The following is an 18478-nucleotide window of genomic DNA, read 5'->3' on the forward strand; positions in this document are numbered from 1 at the left end:
CGGGCGTTACACGCCGTGTGTCTCTTGGATGAAGTATCGGCGTGTTTTAGTCACGTCGGGATTGTTGGAGAATGTGGTGGTGGTGGTGGAGGAAGGAGTAGGATGGTGGAGGAGGGAGTAGGAAGGTGGAGGAAGGAGTAGAGAGGGAGGAGGAGGAAAAGAGGAAGTGAAAATAATTAGAAAAGAGGCGCATATGACGGGATGGTTGTCGGCGCACCCTAGCGCCGAGGGAGAGAGAGATGCCATTTGTTCCCGGCGGGAGAAATTTGCCTCTCTCTCTCTCTCTCTCTCTCTCTCTCTCTCTCTCTCTCTCTCAAAAACTATCAATTTCTTGTATCAATTTGCCTCCTTCAGAAGTTATTTATGTACACGCACGTCGCTCACTATTCACACGCACTCACTCACTCGCACACAATTTGCGTTTATTAATTAATTTATTACCTTAATTAATTATCAAATTATAAGTCGTCTCTCTCTAACTTAAACACGGCGTATAATAGATTTGGTGAGTTGGATCCCTACGTATGGGCCCCTCCTCCCGAATAGGGAGGGGCTGGGGGTTATGGGGATAGGGAAGGCGGGGTGGGGTGGGGAAGAAGGTATGGGAGGGGATGATGTAGGGGGAGGGGAGGAAGGGCTGTTGCTGTTTATTTATTTATTTACTTTTGTAATGATGCATAAATAGATTAGTACAATCTGATTAGTTTTTAAAAATTTGTTAATCGCAAGTTATATTTCTGTTCATTAGAGACGTAGGTGAAGAAGAGAGAGAGAGAGAGATAGCAATTATCAATAATAATAATAATAATAATAATAATAATAATAATAATAATAATAACTGTTCTCCAACGCTGTAAGTGTCCAAGATAGAGAGAGAATTCTTTTAGGTTGTGGTCAATGTTTACTGGGTAGTGGTGACGGCGGGGGGTGGGGTAGGAGAATGATGGAGGGGGCGGGAGAGAGAGAGGCGGGTGTCCTCTCTCTCTCTCTCTCTCTCTCTCTCTCTCTCTCTCTCTCTCTCTGAGCCAGTCAGCCAACCAACCAGCCAGGCAGCCGTCCGTCCTCTCGTACATGGATGGGGGCCATGGGCCGCCAGTTACCTCTGTTAAACGATTGCGAGAGGACGGTTCCTTGGAGGAGAGAGAGATAGACCGAGAGAGAGAGAGACGATCCGCTAAAGTGTGTGCAGAGAAGAAGAGGTGGCGGCGGCTGTTGTTGTTGTTCAGTCAAGACCAGACCTCTTTCTACAATACATAGACGCTCTGTTGTTTTGCACTTTTACTGGGATTCCTTTATGTACTAAGAAGCATCCTGCAAGATATATAAATATTAATCATCATTATTTTTTTAAAACGTGAATAGTGTAAGAAGTGAATGACTTACAGTGAACGACGAGATATATATACAAAATAGAGTGAGATTGTTTATGAAATAGTTTTATATAATAAAAAGGTGTTTTATGGAAAGATCGCAACAGTTTATCGGTGAAAGTTGAGTTCATTTTTTGGTGGTGGAGAAAATTTTCAAACGAGTAATTATACTGACCCAAAATATAACATTTGGCATTCAAGTGCTTTCTTGATTACATTTAAGTGATTTTATAAGTATATTAAAAGTAATAAGTTAGAAAGAAAAATCGTTGAGTCGGAAAAGAGTAATTTGCATCGTTCCAAGGACTGTTACTGGGTATAATCTGGCTGAAAAATATTTTAAAAAGTTTAGGTCGGCCAAGTGAAGTAATGGAAATGAATTTCTAACATAACTTTTTGTTTCTGAAAGAAAGTTATTTAGTTGTGAAAAGGAAAGGAATACATTTAATAGCTTTACTGACAGGATATCAAGAGTGGCAACGTGTGTGTTTGTGTTGTGTCCCAAAAGATATTTGACAATCCCTCTTTTGACTGGATTTACCACTTTCCGGATAATGCTTACGACGATACAAGTGGTCCCCATCAGCCTTCTTCCTCAAGTGGAGTACTAGTGGCAGTGTTGTTCAGAAGGAGAAGAACAACAACAATAACGTCTTCGATAAATCTGGATTACTCGAAGAACAACAGCGTGGATTTACCTCTGAATCCCTTGAACAAAGATAACCTAGCCATTAGTCTGTGGATTATCGGATACATATAACGTCGAGAGATCTGATGTTCGCCCAAAGAACGGGGATTACTTTGTAGGTGATTTATCAGAAAATTTTGAAAACGATTTAAAAAGGGTTCTAGGCCTATATTACTCTTTGGTGGAAACATCTGGAATGTGACATTCCAGGCACCTGGAATCCAATTGGAGTTACAGTGCTTTGTTTTGGATATAACCCAGCAACATATTTTGGTGCAAAGTTTGACATAAAAGTGAAAAGGAAATAAATTGAATATTGTGGTGGGTTTATTGTGATGCTAAAACCACTCTTACCTATCAAGTGACTGGTGACATAGGCCTAGGTATTTATTGAACGACCTTAGGTCATCAGTCCTCACTGGCGCTAAATTTTGACGTGCTCTGGACATACAATCCCCCATCCCCCTTCTGTAGCCACCACAACAACACCCCCCTTCCCCTCCTTTTTTTTAACCACCAGAAAGCACGTTGTTGGGTCAACTCGAGGTTGACCTTATTTGACCTCGTGACCAAGCGTGACCTCACCCTCCTGATGGTGAAGCACGCGGGTCGCGGACAGTGCCTGGCCCCGGCAGGCCATGGACATGTTTAGCCTTCAGCTGGAAAGGTTAGTAATTGTTTTTAAAAAAAAGTCTAGTCTGTAAGTGAAGAAATATTTTGAAGATATGGGTTCCCTCCCAATAGATCTAGTTTGTAAGTGATAACAAAAACCGAAGACGTTTCCTCCCGGGTGGTGTTAGGGCTGATTATGTGAATTTTTGGTGTTTTTAAAGTGTATTATGAGACTTAAACTTCGGACTGTGTGCTGGAATGGATTGTTTTACCAAGAGCAATAAGTTTATAGTTTGTAAGTGATGAAAAACTATGAAAAGTTGGGTTTCCCAGGTGGCTTTAGGTGCAGTTATATGAATTTTTAAACTTAGGTCTCCCAGGTGGTTTTAGGCGCAATTATATGAGTTGTGCAGTTTTTAGAAAGTGTATTACGCTTTTCCCAAGGTATTTTGAGAATAAGTGATGACGACAAACTTCAATTTACAACAAGATTAGCAGTGTTCAACAGCTTTTCATTTCGTAATCAAATCACGTGCTAACACATCCTTGATGATGAAACGACCTATAGGCCTAAGGCAGATTCTCTGGAACGAGAGTTTAGCCAAACGAGGAATAACTTCACCGTGACAAATTTCTGTCAATCACAATTTCCAAGAGATCCCATGATATATAGTGTTCCTGTTCCAATGCCTTTTTAACAATCTCTCTCTCTCTCCCTCTGTTAATGTGGTCTGATTAGTCGGGCTTAGCCATTGGAGTTGTGTGACCAGTTTGTGTTGGGGGGGAATACTGGTATTTTTGGGGGAAGAATCGTTCGTAACCCACGTGTCTTGTCAGTCAGCTTCTCTCTCTCTCTCTAGAGAGAGAGAGAACATTTCGCTATCAGAATCCTCAACATCATCATCATTGTCTCTCACTCATATGGCCGTGTGAGTGTGCGCGTTTGTGCGTGTGTTTAAAAGAAATGATTGTATAGGGGGAGGGAGAGGGGATGTGTTTTAATGTAGTGTTCAGATTTTCCCATAACTTACGGATGGTTGGGGAGAGAGAGAGAGAAGGGGGGAGAGGGACGGAATTCCAAGCCGTGGGAAACTTGTGATTAAGGATGGCTTCGTTTATGGCGTAAAGCTTTTCAGAAAGAGCATGTTATGGTTATATGCCAATTATGTATGGGTAATTTTTGGGTGACAAATAACTTACGTGACGTTTGTGTGTTTTATATGGTCCATCTTTTTTATCATTAGGGATATGTAGTATATTCAGTAGGAGTCGATTGAAACGCGGGATTATACCTGTAACTCAGTGATGCTTATCGTTTACGCAAGTTCGGTTATTATATTATTATAATATAAAACACTTGGATCTTTCCTAGATGGTGACCCAAAGGGTTTTTAACCCGGTCTGTATCCACCTTTGCGGCGTATTTATGTTACCGTAAAAACATCAACAAAATACTATATTAGTCCTAGATAACGACCACCTTGGGGATCGCTATGTAGGAAAGATCCAAAAACACTTATAACCGCCTAAATCTAAACAGCGACAATTCAATTGAAAAATGATCATCCATCCTGAAAGTCTATATCACCACAAGGCATCGTGTAGTACTATAATAGAAGCCGAGAGAAATGTCAGCAAAGTGAACGCCTATTGAAAAATTAAACAGGCGTGAGCTAAGCCTTATGGAACATTGCGATTTGTGTGGCAACGCGGAGCCTTTGAGAGAGAGAGAGAGAGAGAGAGAGAGAGAGAGAGAGAGAGAGAGAGAGACTGAGTTAAGAGTGTGCAGAGATTGATTGTGACTGAGCGGTGCTAATTGATGGGATATGTGAAGCTGCTGCCCGTTGGTTCGCTCGCTCGCTGCTGCCAGACTCTCTCTCTCTCTCTCTCTCTCTCTCTCTCTCTCTCTCTCTCTCTCGTGGAAAGGTTGCTTAGATATTTAGTGGCTTAGTCTAGCAGGATAACCAGTAGCTATCCTTAAAAGACCTAAACATTCCTTTCCTTTTTCCCCCCTCAAGTGGATTTCCTTCCTCTGCTCTCTTTCTCTCCATGAGTTTTCCCTCCTCTCTCTCTCTCTCTCTCTCTCTCTCTTCTCTCTCTCTCTCTCTCTCTCTCATTGTGTGTGTGTGACGACTCTTTGTTCCGCCGTATTACAGCCGATTTAGCTGTTTAAGTGGAGGGGATAACTGTAGTTAGGACAGCCGACTCAAGAGGTATGAATATTGTTTTATAATACAAGATTTAAACACGGCGAAATGTTTATCGTCATTATTATCATATTAATTTTGAATCATTTTGCTACTGATCAGGAGGCCTATAATGATCGACACATTTTCTTATATTTTATTGAATTACCTAGTTGTGTGTGAAGACTGAAATTCAGCAGAGAGTTGCTGATGCATGTTATATATGCAAAAATATAAATAAACAAATTAAAAAATAAATAAGTGATTAACTTAAATGACAGACTATATGGAGTGCCTTTTGTAAGTTGGACTGTAAACAACCAGTGAGCGCCTCTTGTATAAAGTTAAGCCCTTTATGCATTACAGTCCCGTCATTTTTCGCCGTAACGACGTTAAAAACGTCTGTTTTTGGAGAGAGAAAGAGAGAGAGAGAGAAGACCGGGGGTGGAGAGGCTTCTTCAGTGGCGCAACAGCCATTTTTTCATTTCATATTAGAAACATAGACCTAAGTTCATTATGAAATTAAAATGTCTGCTAAAGTTCAGATCACCCACTAAACATCGGGCATGGGAACTCTTTCTCTCTCGCTCGTATGAATGCAGGGCACCACCCTACACATACGCACACATACACACCAGTCGTCCAAAAGTTGATCCCACCCCTCACCAGAATCTCCCCATTGAAAGAATGGCCAAATACAATCAATAGAAAGGAGAGAAGGGGAAACAGAGGTTGTCGTCGTGGTGAGGAAGGGGGGAGCGTGTGGGGGGGAAGAAGGAAGGGCATAGGAGAGGGAAGGGGGAAGGCAATATACGAATTTAACGTCAATTAATAAACCCGGATGATGGCTTGCTGCCTTAATTCTCTCCCTGAACTTTGGTCCGGTTTATGGGACGCTGTAGTTTTGGTGTGATTTACAAATGCCTCGTTTATAGGTCTAATTGACACTTCAATTATACTATCTCTGGTTAAGAACAAAGTTAGGTCTCTTAGATGTCTTAATGCCTTAATTTTAGGGTAAATGGGACACACTCTTTTATGCATAATCTGGGGCTTAAGAACAAAGTTAAATCTGGGGTTGGTCTTGATGCCTCATTTATAGGTCTAAAATACACCTCTTTATACAACCCATGGTTTAAGAACAATGTTAGGTAGTATTCGGATATAGTAATGCTTCACTTAGGTCTAAATTGACACCCCTTTTCACATTTTATACAATCTCTGGCTTAAGAAGAGAGTTAAGGGCTAAGGATATCTTAATAGCCCATTTAAAGGACTAAATGGACACACTTATGCAATTTGGTTTAAGAACAAAGTATACCTAGAGTGATGTAAATTACATGTAAAATGTTTTAAAGCTGCCTCGTTTGTACCTGTAAATGACACCCTCTTTATACAGTACTTGGCAAAGAACAATTTTGGTCTGTAGAGACGTTAAGTTCTTGTAAAACGATACTCTACAAACACTTCATGTATAGGTCTAAATGGACGCCCATTGGCTTAAGAACAAAGTTAAGTCTAGGGATGTCTTAATGCCTCATTTATAGGTCTAATTAACGCGCCCTTCACACAATCCCTCCCTTAAGAACAAAGATAGTTCTAGAAATAACGTTAATTACACGTAAAAATCGAGACTTATTAATGAAAAGCAAAAATGACGAGAGAGAGAGAGAAAGAGCGTGTACCCATATCGATAGCTCCCGTGGCCTCATAAATAATATCACACGCGTCGTCGGCAGCACCAGCAGAACAACGCTAAGCAGCCCCGTGAGAGAGAGAGAGAGAGAGAGAGAGAGAGCTGCCGTTGCCAGGACCCACGGCGAATTTGTACCGGAATGATCGAAAATGCGCGCCGACGGTACAAAAGAACAATCGACGTTACGCTCGGAAACGCCCCGCGCTTATGTTGGCGATACAATGCGATCGTGAAAGCCAGAGAGGGAGAGAGAGGGAGGGAGCGAGCGCGAGTATGTGTACGATATGTTTTCCACAACTAAGAGAGGAGGCGAGCAGGCATGACGACTCTCAGAGAGAGAGAGAGCTTGGGGAAGGAATAGAGGGAGACAGTGAGAAGGGGGAGACAGAAGAGCAGACTGGGTGAAGAGGACGTGTAATTGTTTAATTTATCCTCTCTCTCTCTCTCTCTCTCTCCATACCAATTACTTAAATATTTTAGTTGACGGTTTCTCGATTTTTATGTTGTAACTGTTATTTGTCATCTTTATATTTTTTCAAACTTTGATTGGGAGGGGGCTTGTTTTAAAAATTATTAGAACAAAACAAAACATTTTTTAAGATAATCATAATGATAAAATAACGATCAAAACATTATAACTTAAAACATTAACATAATCCTAAAATATAAAACATTTTAGCATGAATTATAAAACTTCAAATAAATATTAACAAATCATAAAATATCATACAGTAAATGCATCATAAAAGATGAGTCATTTATTGAAATGAAATATCTATTAGCTTAAATAATAAGACAATACACATTAACAAAACCAATAAGAACATAAATGAATTGATGTTTTTTATGGTCACAAAGATTTGAGTTGAGTCTAGACTTGGTTTTGGGGCGTAAGTCAATGATAGTGTAGAGAGGGTCATTTAAATACGCACGCACAAACACACCTCTCGTCACCGTAGACTCGCATACACACGCATGAATGCGCAAACTCCTCCTCCTCCTCCCCCCTCCTCCTCCCCCTCCTCCTCTTCCAACTCTGCAGGCTACACTAACGACGCTTGGGTCATGCTATATTTAGTAGTGGTGATATCTATCGGGAAATACACCACGCTGATAAACACAGTCCCCGCCCTTCCCCCTTAGGACTCCTCCTCGGATGGGGAGGGGAAAGGGAAGGGGGGGGGGCGGTTGCATATGGACTTCTGTGGCTTCATTTGCTTTTAACTTGAAGAAGCTTCATTGGAAAGGCAGGGATATTAAGAAGCATATTCCTAATAATAGCGACGGAGTATATTATGAAGTATATTTATAATAGCAACAGTATAATATAAAGTATATTTTCAATACCAGAAGAGCATATTAAGAAGTATATTTATGACGCAACGGAGTATATTAAGAAGTTTACTTACAACAGCGACGGAGTAATTAAGAAGTATATTTTTATATGTACTTTTTATTTAATTTCAATAAGTATATTTTAATTCGCATTCAAGTATATTAAGACTTAACCTTAAGTATATTTGTAAACATTAAACGTCCGTAAGCCACCTATATATTTATATAATTACTTAAACGGTGCCCCTATTTACCAAACATATTACTTACTGTCACAAGTAGGCTTATATCATGTCCTTGAGATTAATATAGACTTGAATCTCTCTCTCTCTCTCTCTCTCTCTCTCTCTCTCTCTCTCTCTCTCTCTCTCTTCTAGCTCCTTATGGAGGACATAATAAAGAGAGGGTTGACTCCCACTGGAACGGGAAGCAATAGAGATATTGTGTATTGGTAGATAGAAACTCGTCAGATAAGAGGGTAGGCCTAATTGATGAGGAGGTGACTTGGGGGCGGGAGAGAGAGAAGGGGGGGGGGCCAAGAGGAGGGGTAAGGTTCCTCCGCGAGAGAGAGAGAGAAAGTTATTTACTAGGGTAAGGAGGAAGGAAGAATTCGTTGTTAGGCCTATGGGATTGTGGGCCCACTGGATTCCCTTCTCTCTCTCTCTCTCTCTCTCTCTCTCTCTCTCTCTCTCTCTCTCTCTCTCAAGTGACCGTGGGTTACTTGAGGATGGATAATGACTGTTATTTTGTCGTTTGTGAAGAAGTACGGCATTTTTCCCTTTATAAATTTTTGCCTTTTTGTTTGCGAGCCTGCCTCTCTCTCTCTCTCTCTCTCTCTCTCATGAGCCCGAACCTTATCCTTTCGAGGTAGTGGTAATAGCGTAAACCTTGTTGATTATGTAATACATTCCTTACACACACACAGATTGTATGTAACAGTGTTTGTTGCTAGTAACATTTACTATTTATTTGTATAGTTGGATTCTCTCTCTCTCTCTCTTCTCTCATGTAAATTACGTTTATCTAATGGAATTTAATGAATTTTTATATTACAGTTGTTTATAACAAGTGAAAGTGAAGTCTTTATAGGCCAGACGCATTACAATTTATCGGAAGAAATTATATATAGGCTTATTTGTGTGTGTATGTGCGCGTGCTTGCATCGCCTTGAAGCCCGATAAACTTCTAATATACTTATCAGACGAAGCGACCTTGGTATACCAAGAGAGTACCAGGGAGTTTGAGTGACAGGCGAGCGTGTGCGCTAGATTTTTACACCTCTCTCTCTCTCTCTCTCTCTCTCTCTCTCTCTCTCTCTCTCTCTCTCTCTCTCTCTGGGTGTGTTTGTAGTGGCCTAAGAACGCCTCCCCTACTCCCGTCCTCTACCCTCCCCCTCCCTTTCTCCCCTTTGCGCGTATTGGAAAGTTTCTCTCTCTCTCTCTCTCTCTCTCTCTCGAACGATGTCACGGCCCCGTTTTTGGGGAGGGTCACGGCGACGCGGTTGCTCTCTTCTCTCTCTCTCTCTCTCTCGACTAGGCAGGCATTAATTATTTCACAGGGTCTGGTACTTAGTATCATTATTATTATCCTTATTAAAACTATTATTATTTCTCTCTCTTAAACCTTCCAAGGGCTTAGATAAAATTGAAAGAAAGAGAAATAGTAACCTGGAGAGATTGGCACAAGATTCTCTCTCTCTCTCTCTCTCTCTCTCTCTCTCTCTCTCTCTCTCTCAATCAGTCACTGGCTCATCTTGACCGAGATTTTTGGTTAATTATTCAAAATCTTTTCGCCCAATCACGCTTTTCCTCGCTCACCCCTTTCCCCCCCTCTTCCCATATCCCCATTCCTTGGGGGGAAGTTTGTGGAGGGGAAAGGGTGAAAGCCTTAGAAGGTGAGTAGCATATATATAGATAGATACTATATATATATATATAGATATATATATATATATATATATATATATATGGATATATATACACGCTACTCACCTGAGGCTTTTTTTTTTTTTTTTTTTTTTTTTTTTTTTTTTTTTTGGAAAGAAGAGTGAGGGCAGTTAGCTAGCAGCTAACCATGGTAGGGGTTAGTTTAGAAAGTCAAGTATCAGTAAGAGTATTGTAAAGTGTGGTTTATCCACAATCATATTTTGGTAAGGGGACAATTTTTCTAACTAATATTAACATTATGCAATAATGATTGTACATTATATTGACATGGTGAATTGTAGAGATTACATATTTTGAATTTTATTTTTAATAGTATAATCCTATTTAATAAAGTTCCAATTTTCTCATTTTAACCTTAATTTTAGTTATCATAATGATTTTGCAAACTTCCTCTCCAGGAATGGGGGTATGGGAAGAAGTGGGAAAGCGTGATTGGGCGAAAAAAAAATTAATAATTAACCAAAAATCTCGGTGTATGTATATATATATATATATATATATATATATATATATATATATATATATTTATATCGAAATGTTTCTGTGGAATTCGCTGTCACGATTGAGTTAAACCAGGATGAGTGGAGGATTGTTCACGCTTATGTCAAACCAGTAGTTAGTGAGAGATTGTTCACGCTCATTTTAAGGTGAAAGGAGGATTGTAATTGCTTATGTTAAACCAGGGTGAGTGGAGCATTGTTCACGCTCATGTTATTACCAGAGTGAATAAAAGATTGTTCACGCTTATGCTAAACCAGTTAGTATGAAAGACTGTTCACGCTTGTTTTAAGGTGAATGGAGGATTGTTCACGCTTTTGTTAAACCACTGTGAGTATAGTGTTATTAACGTCTGCACTTTCCACATTCACACTAATGGCGATTTCAGAGATAAATTCCTCTCGTTTGGTAAAGGGATCGCGCGATATGCTTTTCTCTCTCCTTGTGGAACCCCCCCCCCTCCTCCTCACTTATCCATCCCTCCTCCCTTAGAAAAGGGATTGAGGGAGAGGTGGGGGGTTGCGTCGAGTGGTTGGGGGAAGGGGAAGAGGGCTGACTGAAAGAGAGCGGTTTGGTAGGATGGGCTAAATACGGGTGATAGACTTTCAACTTTTTTTTATGCTGTTTTGTGCTTTTATTTGTCATGTTTTACTCTTATCAGGTATGGTTGTGCTTTTATTTGCTATTGATTGCTTCTATTTTCTCTCATGCTTTTGTTTGCTATTTTGTTCCTTGATTTGCTTTATTATACTTTTATTTGCTATTTTGTTTTTTTGCTAGTCTGCGCTGGTATTTGCTATGCTGCTATTTTGTGCTCTTATTTGCTATTTGTTGTGGTTGTTAGCTATTTGGTCTTTTATTTGCATTTTTGTGCATTTATTTTGTTACTTTGTTCATTAATTGGTATGTTGTTTTAAATTGCTATTTCGTACGTTTTGATTGTTATTTTGTGCTTTTATTTTCCAATTGTATGTTTTCATTTGCTTCTCTGTACTTTGTGGTACTTAGGTCAGAAATCGGCCTTCGGATGCATGTATGTTCGTTTTCGTGTGGTTGACCTTAGTGCCATGCAACAGATAGGCCTAAGTATTTCAGTCTCGCCATATTGCATCTAAACTGGCTAAAACCTTTGTGTATTTATGATTTTATCAAATTGCATTGTTGGCAATGTCAGATCTACACAAATTAACATTTAATGATTGCAGTAACGTTCGAATGTACCGCATTTTAGAAATTCGTTAAAACCTCGGCCGAAAACCGTTCTTGGTTTATGAGAGCGCTACACAAAACAATGCCAGTCACTTTATGTATGGAAGAGAGAGAGAGAGAGAGAGAGAGAGAGAGAGAGAGAGAGAGAGAGAGAGATATGAAAGCTCGACACGGCAATGGGTGACTGGACCACACTGGTGGAGGTGAGGGGTGGGGAGGGGAGTTTCTCTTCTCATCCAGGCCAAGGCTTTAACCTCTACACTCTCTTCTTCTTCTTCTTCTTCTTCCCGGTGTCGTGATTTTCCCCCATACTTCTTTATTTTCCTTTATTTTCTTCCCCCCTTTCCCTTAGTATAGTGGAAGGTGCAGCGGCAGCGGCCTTGAGTCTAAAGCGGTGACGGGTGGTACAAGGTGGTAAGTTCAGGCTCACGTTGTGTAGTAGACTCATTTTGATGATGTTATTTGTTTAGATGTTGTTTGTAGTAGTTGCTTTTTTATAGACATTGTTTGTATGAGTTATTGGTTTATTTTGTTATTGTTTGTATTAATGGTGCCGTAATAAAGCCTTTGTTTCCATATATGTTACGATCGGTGTTCAAGTATGAAATTAGGAATAGCTAAGTATAGGCCTAGATAGTTTTACACGGGACAAATCTTTATCAGTCTGAGTTCACCACTAAAGTGTTTTGGCTTATATAAGCATAATCATGATTTGTTTGTATAAAGTTAGGTACATTAGTATAGGTCTAGAAAAGCGTTTTCCATAAGGTCTCTATTAATGTGAGTTTACCATTGAAATGCTCACTTATAGGCCCAATCATGAATTGCTTATGTCAAATATGGTAAATGTATGTCAGTATAGACCTAGATATAGTTTTTCCTTAAAATACTTTTGCCTGTAGGCCTCATCATGCACTGCTTGTTAAATAGAATAAATCCACTAATTATAAAATATATTTCATATAAATCGTACTTAGTTACAATTAAAGTTTATGAAGTGTATGATCAAGTTCAACATGTTAAACTTCGATGCAACGCAAAGTACAGCATCAAGGAAAATAGGCCTACTTTCGAGGATTGTCAAATACAATCGTATTGTTTACTTTTTAAAGGAAGAAATTCTTCGGTTTGTGAGATGTTTGCCCATACCAATTCCCAGCTGTGCTTGTTGTGGGCACTGATGGGTAGGGAGGCCTTTAGTAGGGGTAGGGGTCGGGGTCGATTTAAGGGTTGGGAGGGCTTGATAGAAGGCTGGACTGGTAGGTAGGCCTATTAAGGGGGTGGGTAGTGGACTGGTAGGTAGGTCTAAGGGTGGGGGGTAGTGGTCGAAGGTTTACTATCTTGTAAACAGCTGCTGACCCCATCAGGTCAGCTGACCTTTGTGAACGCACGTGCTAATACCCCCTTGACCTGAGATGCATCAGCAAATAGGAGCTAATTACCTCCGGAATGTTCGGTTGTCAGTTTTGTTTTTGATGAAGGGAAAATTGTTTACTGGTTGGACACTCCTGATGATTCGGTGATTAGAATAGGCCTATGCGTGAGGAATCTCTCTCTCTCTCTGTCTTGTTCCGTGTACTATTTAATCTTAACACGAACTCATCTCTATCATTTTGTATAAACTACTCTTTTTCTCTCATACTCATTTTACATTGTGTGTATGTGTAGTGACCTGTTTGGTATTGTTAATTGGTGTTTTTTTATTGTTTGTTTTCCTTTTTATTTGTCTTTTATGTTATATTTTGTTTACATTACTTCCATTTTTAGTCTTTTCCAAATCCCTTTCACTCTCTCCCTCTATACTGACCTGTTAGTAATAATAATAACAATAACAAGCAAAGAGTAAACAGCTTCCCTGGCAGGTTAACATGACCTTAAATGCTGCCACCGGTGACCCGGTACCCAATGACTGAGACACGACCCTAGGGTATGTAGTCCGGAATTCATAGCAGGGGGAGGGGACGGAAAGGGAGTCAGGGAGGGGACGGAAGGGGAGTTAGGGAGGGGAGGGGAGATCTGTGGGAATGGGAAGGGAGGGAGCTCCGGAGGGCCTATGCTTAATTATAACCGGCGATTGGTAAAGAGTTTGGTCTAAAGAAAGAGGGAGGAATTAACTAATTGAGACTTGTTTTGACAAACACCAACCGGTCAGAGACAGACCCACGATGCCGGTTCTGCGTCGGTGGTCAGTATTTGTGTGTTTGTATGTACGGGTCAATTTCTCTAATGGACGTATATCTGTTTTTATAGGATTTACCGTGAAATGTATATTGATGACTGAGAAACACTTTTGGTAATATTTAGCCTATAAGCCTACACCGATTAGTGAGTCTAGTGCAGTTGTTTGTGTGTGAGTTTGTGTATGTGTAATATAATCCATAGGCTTACATCGTCTCCCAATACGTGTTGCATAGGCCTAATACCGAAGGCAGAGTCTTATGCAGTTGTTGTTTGTGTCTGATGATAGGCAACACTTCCTGTGGTAAATCCAATAGGCTTACATCGTTCCTTTTTCGTTTTACATAGGCCTAATGCAATTGTTGTTTTTTTAATTACTTTTGAATAATGATTGCTTTGTCTATAGATGCAGACGACCGGTCAGAATCTGGTATTGTGAGATCGTAAATGTTTGCGCCTGGGAAAATACAGACAAAATCTTGACAAGATCTTGAGGAAGGCAAGATTGTGCGGGTGACTGACTACTCGTCAGCGTAAACAAGATTCCTCTCTCTCTCTCTCTCTCTCTCTCTCTCTCTCTCTCTCTCTCTCTCTCTCTCTCCACTGCAGAATTTACAGAAATAACTATAGTCTGTTCAGCATTCGAAGATCGCGAGGGTGGGGCCAGGAAAAGGTTGCAGCGGTGTCAAACGTCTCGTTGTAATTAAGTTTTACCTTGTTTGAGTTGCTCAACTGAAATACCATCATTTTTATTCATTTAAAGATAACATCGAAACATACATGGCTTCACATTATTTGCAGTTCACACCTCATTTATCTTCATAAAAACAGAGGCGCGGCAACAATGTTGGCCGCCGTGCCAAACCAAGCCTCCCTGACACGTGGTCAGCGAGGGCATTGGAATGCCCAGCGCGATCTAAAACATCAGTAGCGGTCGGTGGTCACCTCAAGCAGCCCAAAGTCACTTGACAGTACTGTACTGACCTGATTGATTGCCCAAGGGATGATCGACAGCCATAGCGGATCAAAATTCTTCTCCTCACCGCCAACGCCTTGACTCCCAGGTCAAGTAAACCGTTTGTAACATTTTTTAAATATTTCATATTAAAGAAACAAACAGGGGGTCCCCCCTGTAAGTCATTGGCTTTTGTTTTTCTCTCCTAAATGATGAGTAGGTAGCTTATTTAACCTGCAGAGGCTCTGAAAATTGTCTTTCGAAGAATGTTTATATTGTCAAGGGCATAAAATGATCTCAGAGATCGATCATTCATGACCTCAGAGAGAGAGAGAGAGAGAGAGAGAGAGAGAGAGAGAGAGAGAGAGAGAGTTTCTATTTATATTTGGGTTGCATAAAAAAGAAGAAAAGAAAAAACTTGTCGAAAGGTCGTTCTCAAGTGTGCGAAAGCAGCATGAATCTCGGCCTTTTCCAAGTAACATTGAATCGTGAAGGCTAAATGGACTCTCTCTCTCTCTCTCTCTCTCTCTCTCTCTCTCTCTCTCTCTCTCTACTTATTTTACTTGTTTGTTGTTAATCTTATTTGTTACTCTTTGGTATTTATGTTTTACAATTTAATCTTTAACATTTTGCCTCCTGTCTGGAACCGATCATGTTAACTCCTCCTTTACTCCTTCCCCTTCCCATATCCCTTTCCTTGCCTATTCCCTATGTAACTTTTTTTCTATCGTTTCTACTTGTGACGATACTTCCTTCCCCTCCCCTTTCCCCCTTCTATAGTCATGTTTTTATCTCCCTTCTCAACTTGTGACGATGCACACCTTCCCCCTACTTAATTCCCCTTCCCTTCCCCCTCCCCCTCCATCCACATTTTCCGGGCTTGCGAGATTCTGGGAGTTTCTGTTTATGAGAAGGCGTGGGAAAGTGTCAGTTATGCATGAAAAAGTTTTGGCGGAGAGAGAGAGAGAGAGAGAGAGAGAGAGAGAGAGAGAGAGAGAGAGAGAGAGATTGTGCCCTGAGCTACGGAAGCCCTGCCGGGAAGCGCATGCACACATGCACGCACGCAAACGCATCTATGCTACTAAATACCTCATTATTTCATCCACCATAAACTCTCTCTCTCTCTCTCTCTCTCTCTCTGTTGCTTGTTTATATAGTTATATTATATATCGTTATATTATATATATCTGTGCCTTGCCTATTTTTATTAGTCTAATTCATTCTTTTTGTCTTATCTCCTTCTAAATCGAGTAGAGGCGTTCTTGAGTCAGATACATTGTAAGATTGTAGCTGTAGATATCTGTGCAAGAGTTAAAAGCTAGATAAACCAATATGGTTTTACTCAAACCAGCTTAATTTAACTGTTGTTTTTACTATATCGTTGTTTTATTTTGTTATTGGAAATACAATATTGGTTTATAATTATCAGTCGAAATTCGTATCGCTTACAAATGAGAGAATAGAAGCTGGACCCATCTCAGCATTTGGACATAACCAGGACTTTTGAGGAGGTTAGGGTCTCTCTCTCTCTCTCTCTCTCTCTCTCTCTCTCTCTCTCTCTCTCTCGTAACGGAAGTGAAAAAGGGTGGGAATCGATGTTATCGGTAGTAATTGTGGGGTTATTTGGCTGCTTGTGTGTGTGTGTGTGTGAGAGAGAGAGAGAGAGAGAGAGAGTCGGGTTTCATGCCTGTAGCGACGTTTCCCGTCCCTGTAACCCAGTTCGTCCTATTGATCTATATTAGTCTGGATCTCTGTATAGGTATATGAAGTATATATGTTTTCTACTTTACCTCAGTGATAGTCTCTTGGTTATAGGTCTAATGGCATTTTCAGTACTATGATCGTACTATCATTGTTATTAACCGTAATATGTTCATGTTAATAATAATATTAATATATAGTATCCATGTTAATAAAAGTAATTTATCGATTGATATTAATAATAGTAATTTATTTATGTTAATGACAGTAGTATATTAATGTTAATAATAGTAATATATTATAATGTTACTAATAATAACAGTGGTATATTGATGTTAATATTGATATATTAATGTTAATAATACTATTATATTATTATATGTATGACTTAAACTAATTCTTGACGCCAAGCTGTGACGCGTTGACACAGCTCGCCGGAAGTATAATTAGACACTCCTTCCTCTCTCTCTCTCTCTCTCTCTCTCTCTCTCTCTCTCTCTCTCTCTCTCTCTGCCCTTCCTCTTGCCATGTTACTACCCGCCTATGAAAGCTTCCCCCTCTCTCTCTCTCTCTCTCTCTCTCTCTCTCTCTCTCTCTCTCTCTTTACTTATAAATGGAAAGAAAAATGCCCTTTACGTCTATTATTGGATCAGATTTAATTACAGTTGAGTAACAGGTATCATTATTATATTGTTATTTATAATGTTGCCTGTTACTCATTATAAATCATGGTAAACTTCTTTATGAATAACAGTAAACATTAGATAAATAAAAAACATAAATTATAAAGATCATAATTACAATAAACATCATTATAAATTGCAATATATATAATTATGAATTCTAGTAAACATAATTTTAAATATAAAAACAGTAAACAAAATTACAATAAAACATCATTATGAATAACAAAGTAAAAATAAAGATCATAAATATAAATTACAATTAACTTCATTATAAATAACAACAACAAACACCTTTATTAATATAAACAGTAAAAACACCCCGTTCTTTAGGACGTCCCCCCAGCAAAATAAACAGCGAACGGTTTTCCGCTCCGTCTGCCAGCAGTGGTTGAACGAAGGCGTATCCCAGTGGCCATTATATAAGGGAAGAAAACTCAATCCTTTTATCCTTGAAGAAGAAGAAGGAGGAGGAGGAGGAGAGAGAGAGAGAGTGAGAGATATCAAGACGGAGCGAGCGAGTGGGAGTGGGGAGGAGGATAGGAGGAGAGATGGAGAGAAGCAATGAGATAAAAAGGTATTATCGACAGGGAGGGAGAGAGAGAGAGAGAGAGAGAGGAGAGAGAGAGGAGAGAGAGAGAAAGATTCACAAGGGGACGAGCGCTCACAAGCTATGGTGGATCCGTTTTTTGTAAGTTACTGTTTTAAACTGTTTCTTTTGTTACTTCGAAGCAAATGTTCCAACTTTTTTGTTCGTGTGTGTTACCTTGACTCATATTTATTATTTAGCTTTGTTTGTTTGGCGTCGATCCATTATAGGTGATTTTGAAACAAAAAGAGTTTCGTCGCCGCAATCGGGGTGGTTTCTGCATAGCGTACAATGCTGAACAAAACACTTAGCCACGGCAGATGAAGCTCTCAGCCGCGGCCCACGAAACTCACGCCACAGCCCATTGGTGGCGTGTGTTGTTGGCACCTATAGCGGTGCCAGACGCATGATCATGGCTAACTTAACCTCAAATAAAATAAAACCTACTCAGGAGGCTAGAGGGCTACAATTTGGAATGTATGATGATTGGAGGGTGGATGATCTACATACCGATTTGCAGCCCTCCTCCTGTAGCCTCCTCCTCGGCGGCAGTCGATCTAACTCCTCTCTAAGGACTAAGCTCTGAGGGAGGACGGACGGACAATCAGACAGACAAAAAGCAACTGGGCAGTTTTCTTTTACAGGAAACTAAACAGTTTATCGTCGATTGATTGTATAAGTATATGAGTCTACAAACTGCTTAAAGCAAAAATATACCCTGTTTTTTTTTTTTGCTTGTTATTAACGTTAAAATAACAACGATGTTTGTTAATTGTTAACTGAAATTGATAACTATTAAGTATTCTTTCGCATGAGAAGAGAGAGAGAGAGA

At 39.9% G+C, this 18478-nt stretch overlaps 1 protein-coding gene across 6 annotated transcripts in view; it reads left to right on the forward strand.

Moving 5' to 3' along the window:
- Positions 1-1081: 1081 nt before the first annotated feature.
- The window catches only part of LOC135224499 (zinc finger MIZ domain-containing protein 1-like), an 84923-nt gene continuing 67526 nt past the window's right edge, over positions 1082-18478 (forward strand). For 5 of the 6 annotated variants that reach the window (XM_064263512.1, XM_064263514.1, XM_064263513.1 and 2 more), the window contains exon 1: positions 1082-2725. In XM_064263512.1, the coding sequence (XP_064119582.1) occupies positions 2697-2725 (29 nt within the window). In that variant the 5' untranslated portion in view covers positions 1082-2696. The remainder of the gene's footprint in view (positions 2726-18478) is intronic. The other variant, XM_064263511.1, reaches the window with a different exon arrangement.

This window comes from Macrobrachium nipponense, chromosome 12 (assembly GCF_015104395.2).
Source record: "Macrobrachium nipponense isolate FS-2020 chromosome 12, ASM1510439v2, whole genome shotgun sequence".
Lineage (NCBI taxonomy): Eukaryota > Metazoa > Arthropoda > Malacostraca > Decapoda > Palaemonidae > Macrobrachium > Macrobrachium nipponense.